General features: G+C 33.1%; 1 protein-coding gene across 1 annotated transcript in view; it reads right to left on the bottom strand.

The window, feature by feature from the left end:
- Positions 1 to 4,793: 4,793 nt before the first annotated feature.
- The window catches only part of LOC109210817 (GDSL esterase/lipase At5g03610-like), a 5,129-nt gene continuing 232 nt past the window's right edge, over positions 4,794 to 9,690 (bottom strand). The window contains exons 2-5 of the mRNA XM_019374290.1: positions 9,244 to 9,447; positions 7,178 to 7,458; positions 5,721 to 6,015; positions 4,794 to 5,151 (exon numbers count right to left, since the gene is read on the bottom strand). Coding sequence (XP_019229835.1) covers positions 4,943 to 5,151; positions 5,721 to 6,015; positions 7,178 to 7,458; positions 9,244 to 9,447 — 989 coding nt within the window. The 3' untranslated portion in view covers positions 4,794 to 4,942. The remainder of the gene's footprint in view (positions 5,152 to 5,720; positions 6,016 to 7,177; positions 7,459 to 9,243; positions 9,448 to 9,690) is intronic.

Here is a 9,690-nt window from a genome sequence, read left to right as displayed (position 1 = left end):
GCACCTATGAACCTAGAGCTCTGATACCAACTTGACACTACCCAAAATCCCTCCGAAGGAGTCGTGATGGCACCTAGTCTCTAAGACTAGGTAAGCCTAACATTAACAGAAATAACGACAATATTTACTAACTTCGAACAATTCCGAAATAAAAATCTCTAAACAATTTATAATCCCAAAACTGGTAGTACAAGTAATAAGCCTTTCTAGGAGTAGTTGTACAAAATGAATACATCACTGTTCCAGAATAAAAGTAAATAATGAAAATAAGTACAATAGAAGGTGACTCCGAGACTTGCGAACGTAGCAACAGGTTTACCATGAGTCTCCACAGCAACAACCCGCATAACTACTAATGATCAAATACCTGGATCTGAACAAAAATGTACAGAAGTGTAGTATGAGCACACCACACCGATGCCCAGTAAGTATCAAAACTAACCTCGGTGGAGTAGTGACGAGGAACAGTCAAGACACCTACTGGTCTAATAAGCTGAACAAGATATGATAATAAACTAACAAGGTAAAAATAACAAAGTAACGCCAATAGCAGGAAGAAATCAAGTTACAAACAGTAGAGACGATAAGGGGAAAAACACGAATGGTACCGAGAAGTAACCAAGTAAATTAACACCAACATAGCTGAGATACAGACAAGTAAAATGTGCTTAAATAAGGAAAGTAATGTTAACTCAACCAATCGCATCATTCCTATTACACAGTTCCGACCATCCCAATCCTCGAAGTCTCATATCACAATCACAACTTCTGAACCTTTAACACACATGGCACCTTGTGCCCACATATTCCCCTTTCACTCTGCTGCACGTCAAAGATCCACGTGCTACTCGGTACATAATATCCGTGACAAATGCTAATTAAGATGTTCAAGAAGTTCCATTTATATATATCATAAAGTAAATTTACAGTTTCTAGACCAAATAGGAAAACCAACGAGAAAGATGAAGTTATTTCTAGAAATCATTTGAGTAAAGAAAATAACATTTTTCGAATAGAAATACAACATCAGATAAGCTATCTCCTTTAATATAGGATTCATTAAATTAAAACTTACAGAAATTCTTTTTTAAGAAAAATATAACCTCAGACAGGTTAAGGAGATTTAGTTGAGAAACCAGTTGAAATAAAATATATCAATTAACAACTCGATTACAAGAATTTAATTCAATAACTCGATTACAAGAATTTCTACCACCAAGAGTATGATTACACGACAACAAGAGAATCACGTAAAAATTAAAGGAATACAACAGCCTTTATAAAAATAACAAGACATGTAAGGCACGTGACAACTACACAGGTAATCACAATAATTTAGACAAGTAGCATATATGCACAGAGTCATAGAGGAACTCACAATTAAGAAGTAACAAAACAACAAGAAAGGCAATAACTTCAACTAAAGCAAATAAGGCCAAACAACGAGCAAGAGATAAATAAATACTAACAACATCATATAGAGCATGTAAGTGTAGCCTAACAACAAGATACCACATATTATGACAATTTGATCAAAGGCATGGAAAAAGACTAGACAATCTAACCGGTCAACACCACATATAAACTGTGAACCCACTCGTCACCTTGCGTACACAACTTTCACATATCGAGATAGCACAATTGACTCAATTCCTAAGTGGTGGTTTCCCCACGCAAGGTTAGGCAAGATACTTACCTCAATTCGGCCAATTCAATACTCAATTTAGCTTTTTCTTTACCAATTCATCGATGCTTGGCTCAATCTAGCCAAAAACGACATAAATACATCAAACAATGCAAGAGAAAATAATTTCAATTAACAAAGCTATGATTCTTATACAATTTGCAAAAAGTCAACTCCCCGAGCCCGTACCTTGGAACCCGACAAAATTTACAAAACCCGAACACCCATTCCGATACGAGTCCAACCAAACAAAAAATATCAAATTTCGATACCAATTCCTCCTTCAAATCATCAATTTTCATTTTTGAAAGATTTTACAATTTTTCTTAAATTTTCCTTTAGATTCTCATGAATTTGATGTTAAATCTAAGATATAATCACAAAATATGGTTGAAAATTGATTAGAGACACTTACCCAATGATTTGGTACAAAAATCTTCTTTCAAAATTGCCCACTCTCGGACCTAGGGTGCAAATTATGGAAAAATGAAGCTAAGATTCGGGATGCCAGCTTAGTAGGCTGCAGATGTTGTATTTGCGACACTGGTTCGCAAATGCGAACTCGTAAATGCGAAGAATCCTTCGCAAAAGTGAACTCGCAAATGCGAAGAATCCTTCGAAAAAGCGAAGCCTGGACTATCCTATCTCCATCGCAATTGCGACAAGACACTTCGCAAATGCGAAGTAGGGCCTTCGCAAAAGCGGCCCAGATGTGCGCAAATGCAAACTTCCCCTGCCCAGCCCATCTTCGCAAATGCGAGAATGATCTCGCAAATGTGATGAGATCCTCGCAAATGCGAGAACAAAATCACCAGCAGAGCTGAACCTCTTTCAAACACTCCGAAATGCGTACAAAACTCATCTGAGCCTTCGCGACTCTAAGACAAACACTCTCACAAGTCTGAACACGTAACACGACCTCGCTCGCGCGATCAGAACAACAAAATAACCACTAAAATCACGAATCAGACGCCAAAACACATTAAAATCACATTGAATCTTCAAGAACCTTTAGAGTCGCAACCGAGTGTCCGAACCATATCAAATCAACTCCAAATGACACCAAATTTTGCAGACAAGTCCCAAATGACAAGACAGAGCTGTTCCAACTCTCGGAATTGTATTCCGACTCCGATATCATAAAAGTCAACTACCATTTTTCCAAAACTTACACTTTCCAATTTTCGCCAAAATTCTTCAAATTACCCTACGCACCTCCAAATCCAAATCCGGACGTACGCCTAAGTCCAAAATCACCACCCGAGCCTATCGGAACCATCGAAACCCCAATCCAAGGTCAAATACTCGAAAGTCAAATCTTGGTCAATTCTTTTAACTTCAAAATTCTCAAATGAAAGTCACTTCTAAAAATCTTTTCCGAACTTCTCAAAACCCGAACCGATGATGCACGCAAATCATAATTTACTGTGTGAAGCTACTCGTGACCTCAAACTGCCGAACCGGATGCAATTTCTCAAAACGACCAGTCAAGTCGTTACATATATAATCTAGCAAGGAGATATTTACTACAATGAAGAACTACTATATTATGGGAAAAAATATTTATTACAATTGTATTATATGGAAAGAAGATATTTTACAAAAGAGAAAGAAATGCTCAAGTTTAAATTCTTTCATAAGGCAAATATAAAAGATTCAAGCCCGACTTTTACTTCAGGAGAGAGTATCAAGAATGCCTAGAAGTCTCAAGATCACAAAAGAGTATAAATTAAAAGTTATCAAACTGATCAAGAGAAGGCAATTAAATATATTCGTGTCATAGATACACCAAAATTACTAGAGAAAGTTATTTTTTCTACGCTAATTTTCTTATTTTGATCTTTGATTTGATCATTAAGTTTAGTGTTTATGTTTTTGAGATTTTTTCAAGGCCATTCATTGAAGCAACAGATGGACACAATGATGCAGTCTCTTGCATAGTAAAGAATCCACATCACTTGAAAGAAGTATTTTGAGGTTCCGTGGATGGTGGTATGATTATGTTCTAAATGCAATACACTAATACAAAATAGTGAATAATATAATATAAAAAAATAAAAAATAAAAATATTATTTGATTATGATTTGCTTCCTTTAATTTCATATAGACTCTTTTATAAGATATATTATATTGAAAATCAAAATGGAAGTTAAATTTTTATTTTTCAAAGTAATGTAATCTAATATGCTCAAATAACATATATCACACTTTAAAATAATTAGTATTTTCTAATACGGTTCGCGCATCGCGCGAGCTCCAATACTTTTTTGGTGAAAGAGAGATATTCTTATTAATCACCAACCCAAAATTCAAATGTACAGACTGTTCTCCTTGTAGATCCTACTCCTCACTTCAAAGCTATTCTATTACATCAATTTTCTATTCTTCTATTTCTATTCTATTTACATTAGCTTGTGTATCCATGCTTTTTGTCTTTGTGATGTTGCCTTCTTTCCCAGGATTTCCTGCATTACCAGCGAGCTCCAATACTAGTTTTTTATAATTTATATTTTGTCCATCATCCATATGCCAATTGTATTAAGTTCAGTACCCTACCCATTTGATATTATCTCATATATTCAATAGTAATTACTAAGTTATTGTCAGAATACTTTCTATTTGGACATAGTTTTACTATTGCTACTTTCATCGGCCATATTAATATCTCTGTTGCATTTTCTTAATAATAATTTCATTACTTAAATACTATATTTGAATGATTACAGTGAGAATGAGGAACTTTTCAGACAATTTAGTATGAGTACTTTATTTGGATATTAATTTTTTTTTTAAAAAAATATCTCAACATATAAGCTCAAAATTGAAAATCCAAAATATCCACACCGACCAATCCGAAACAAAACTTAAAAAATTCAATCCAATCCGAGCTTATTTAGATTTTGAATTTGGATTGTCATTTCTTCAGTCCGAAAATCGAATATCCAAACCAAAATTTTCATCTCCAATCCGAATTGCCCAAACGCCTACCCCTACTTAACATACCATCAAATTATCCAAGAAAATAGAAAGTAAAAAAGGAAAAGGAAGCAACAAAGGGATATGTAACCTCGGGGCGGAACTATAATGTTACTAATAGGTTCAGACGAATTCAGTAGCAACAAAGAAGAGTCGTTAAATATGTATAAATATTTAATTGCAAACTCAATAGTAACTAAAATGAGCTATGAGTTCTATGACAAGTTCAGAACCCATAAATTTTAATTTTTGGCTCTGCCGCTGTCAGACTAGCCTATGATTTACAGCAGGGAAAGTAGAGAAGTCTTTAGAGCAGAAAAAACAGCAAACCAGCCTTGCTGAGAAGGATGAATGACATCCCAAAAGAATGAAACCTCTGGATTTCGACATAAGACGTAATTTTTCCTCATTCCCTTCTTGTCTCCACATGAATATTCACTGCTCGTCCCCATGCAACATGGTTTCAGTGGATTCTCAAAGTTTGAATTTCCTAACATATTATAGAATTGAATCATATACATGTCATGATATGGGAAGAAAAAGAAAAAAAGAGAGATTATGGGCCAAATCGAGTGCCAAATCAATAAATAAAAATAATCAAATACATTATATTATAGAATTGATAAATAGTGCATAATTAAGGTGCAAAATGCAGGGTTTATAATTTTATCTACGATCACTAATTTTTTTTCACTATAAGAGTAAGTTAGTCGTGAAACTGTTTTTTGTCATATTAAATTAAGTGAACTATGTGTGATCATTGTTTAGAAATTACAAATGACTGGAAGATTAAATTTTTGTGTATCGGGTTATGACACATCACTCACCTCGTCAATGCTTAACTCTATAAATTCCATATAAGAAAATAAAAAATTCCTCCGTATAAAATTTTTACTGCCCATAATTTAAACAATAGACAATTTAAAAATACTTAAATGAAAAGAAGAAAAAAAACTTCCGTTTAATATAAAAATCTAGGCTGGCAGTGATATATACATGAAATTAACCCAAAAAAACTCGAAATAGCTTCAATGAAGTGTAATATTCATGATATATTACCTGGATGGTTTAAGGCAGACATGAATGCAGTGTAGAGATCAAGAATGACGAAAATTGGTCTACCAGTTTGATTATTGAGCTTCTGTATAGTTTGATGCAGAATTTCATTATGAAATCTTGAGAGAGAATTTGCAGAATCACTGCAATTCTTATAAGAAGAAGCAACAGTCATTCTCGGCAAACATCCTATGGGTTCCATTGCTGTGATGCCAATTTTAGAAACTCCTAATCCATGTATGCGTCTAAGGTTTAATTCTAGCTGACTTATTATTGATTTAGTTATATCGCCCAAGTCCTGCATGCACACAAAAAAACATGAAAATTATAAATCTTTTAATGATATTTTAGTTTTAGCAATAATTAATTCCAATAAACTTAACGGATTTTTTATAGGATATAAGTTTAAAACCGCAAAAAAAAGAAACCATGATAAGGAGTACTAGTTCTACCATTATATTACAATATTCCTCATGAATTAACAAACTTAATTACTTAAATATGTTTGACCCAATCTTGATAGAAGTCAAAGGTTGATGGGTTTCCAAAACATGTTAGAACCTTATATATACCTCGAACAAACGAAAAGAAGAATGAAAAGTGAAAGTTTATTGTAACTTTTAACTTATAACATTAAACAAAATAATCAAAATCAAGCTTTAGCACAATGTATAAATGTTTCATATGAAAATATTTTTGAGTTATTGATCCGGCCGATTTATATATATTATGCCGCTTAAGAAAAGACATAAATAAAAATAAGCATAAGAATATCCGTCTAAACTATCAATTATTGTCTTTAATTAACTCTCCACTAATTAGAATCATATAAGGGTTAATTCTGAAAAATATAATAAATGACTTCTTTCTTTTAAACGTCAGATATTTTGAAACAAATCCAGTTTACTAAAAGGACTAATATTTGGGAGTGGAAACTAATAAATGGAGTATAAAGAAATATATACAACGATTTTTCATCAAACAGTATGAGATCAAGAGCGAAAAAATTTATCCGCACCAGGTATTTATACCAAATCAATAGGTGCATGATATGCGTTTACATACACACTTCTATCACTTGACTATGGTTAATTATATTAGGAGTAAATATTATCACCTTATTAATTAATTAACCATAGTAAATGAATATGATTTGGCGTAAAAACCGAGCGGCGATAAGTATTTACGGCAATTAACCTCTGATCAATTTTCTTCCCTAACCAAGACATTGTTGCTTCCTATGTTGCGCGGACTCTCCAAAATGATGTTGCACGCATGTCGAATCCTCCAAAAATGCACTATTTTTGAGGATCCGACACGCACTTGGCTGACATTTTTGAAAAGTCCAAGCAACTTGCTTCACTATCAAGTGTGAAGACACTTGTTAGCTAGCAAAAGCAAGAACATAAAGTCCATATGCTGATCACCTATATAGGTAGGGTTTAGGTTAACAAACTTACTTCCATATTGTTGCCATTTTTGGTCAAGAAAGTAGCATAATCATTGCCTGCCACAGACACAAGAGCAATGGAGGAACTCATTTCCTCTTTTGTATACACCTCTTCTTCTTGAATTAGCTGCTGAAAATGATTTATTTGTGTGGTCATATTTGGTTGGTTAACAAATGTGTTGAATACACCTGTGCCTCCATATGCAAAATTCACTCCATCTTTTACTGATGATTTCCCATCAGATCCCTTCTTAGTATAAGGTAAAGGTGATCTTATGCCAAGGAATGAAGCTGCATTTAGAAAGTCATAGCAACATATTTAATTAGCTTAAATTATGATATCCATAAATGAAATTTTAAAAAAAAAAACAAATAGGTCATGGTAATAGAAATAGAGTTAAGTGGAGGACAAGTGAAGAAAATACTTAAAAAATATAATTTTGATAATTTAATATTGGCTTAACTGGTAAAGTAGTTGCCATTTGACCAGAAGGTTACGGGTTCGAGCTGTGGAAACAGCCTCTTTCAAAAATGCAGGATAAGGCTGCGCACAATAGACCCTTGTGGTCCGGTCCTTCCCCGGACCCCACGCATAGCGGAAGTTTAGTGCATCAGGCTGGCCCTTTTTTTTTTTTTTTTTAAATATTCGCGATTAAAAATTTAATAGTAGAGGTTGAGTTACATATAATATCCAAGCCGACAAATTAAGGAGGTTTAATTTTCTATTAATTCGGAAAGATCAGAGCACAGTGTTTTTTCCTAAGCTGCCTAGTGAGTATCCTGCGGCTGGAAAAAGTACATTTCAGCTGAATATCAATTAATAGTTAAATTCTTTGACATGCATTTTCGAACTTAATTAATCCATTGATCCTAAAATAAAATAACATCATTGTTTAAATAGTTGAATTTTCTGCCTAATGAAGCAATTTTACTGGGTTTTTTCTTTCTGAATGCTGCTTTTAATTAATTTGATATTGAAGCAACATATTAAAGAGATTACCAACAAGGGTTGTGGTGGATTGGTAAGTACTCCTTCATCCTTAACCAGAGGTGTCGAGTTCGAGCCTCTGGGTATGGAGTCGCCTTTGTTAGGGAGCGCTTTACCCCCAATGTGGAATTTTCCGGCGCGAACCCGGATTTAGTCGGGCCCCAATATGGATACCGAACACCGGGTAAAAAACAAAAAAAACATATAAAAGAGATTTATTAAGAGCTACGTGCGCCTTTCGTTCCAGCTTATGTGATCTAGCTTAATTCAACATGGATTTTAAACACAGAAACAATGAAGAGTGAAATTTTTGAAACTTCTGATTTTAAACATGTCATAATATTTATATTATTGTAAGACTGTTGAAGTGCTCTTGAATATGTCATTACATTAAGTGGGCGTTTGGATATAAGAATTGTAAAATTTCAAAAAAAAAAAAGTGAAAAAAAATTTCAAATGAAAATAGTATTTGAAAATTAGAGTTGTGTTTGGATATGAATATAATTTTGGGTTGTTTTGATGTTTTGTGAGTGATCTGAGTGAAAATTTAGAAAAACGATTTTTTGGAGTTGTACAAATTTTCGAAAAATTTCAAAATTTATCTTTATGTGAAAATTAAAAATTTTATGGCCAAACATTGATTTCGAAAAAAAAGTGAATTTTTCGGAAAAAAAAAATCATATGTCCAAACGGGCTCTAAGATTAATAAAATGAAAAGGTGTAAAGTTAAATTATTTTTAAACATAAAGATATATCATTTTTAGAATATATTGATAAAGATATATTGTCACATAAATTAAAATGAAGAGAGTAAATTTATAGCAAGATATATTGTCATAAGAAAAGTTTTATCCACAACTGGTACATATATCAATTCAATGAATAAATGACATGAGCTATCATTAAAGCTTAAGTTAATGTAGATTTTTACCTCAATTGATCATATAAACACGTAAGTTACTATGATTTGGTATAACTACCGCGTGCAAGAAAATTTACTTAGTTAATATACATTTTCACGATCATAAATTATTATGATCACTGTGTGCAAAAAAAAATTATGCATGCCCAAAAGAAAAAGAAAATACCAATAAAATCAGTGAGAATGAGGCCGTCGGAAAATCTGCCGGAAGGAGAAGCAGGGTAAGTGAGGCCATAAGGTTCTTTCCAAGAAGTAGACATTGATTTTGGCCAATTCCCTGTATCTACGTACGAGTCTCCGAAAACAAACAGCTTATGTTTCCCATTTTGTCGTTTGAGTACAGCATCAACCTTCAGATCAAACATGTCCACTGCAACAAATTAAAGTAAAAGATGCTAAAATTATATATTATGAAGTACAAACATCAGAATTTTGCTGAATTCACAAAGATATATATGGTTGGATCCACCTTTGAGTAGTTGCAGATCCAACATAGTCTCAATGGATTCAACTGAACGTAGTCAATATTCTCCAAATGGAGAACAAATATATATATATGTGTAAAAATATCACCAAAATTTTCAACAAAAATTAAGTTCTAAACTCATAATTG

This window comes from Nicotiana attenuata, unplaced genomic scaffold, assembly GCF_001879085.1.
Source record: "Nicotiana attenuata strain UT unplaced genomic scaffold, NIATTr2, whole genome shotgun sequence".
Lineage (NCBI taxonomy): Eukaryota > Viridiplantae > Streptophyta > Magnoliopsida > Solanales > Solanaceae > Nicotiana > Nicotiana attenuata.
Note: the sequence above shows the minus strand (reverse complement) of the source record. Positions and strands in the feature narration are given on the sequence as shown.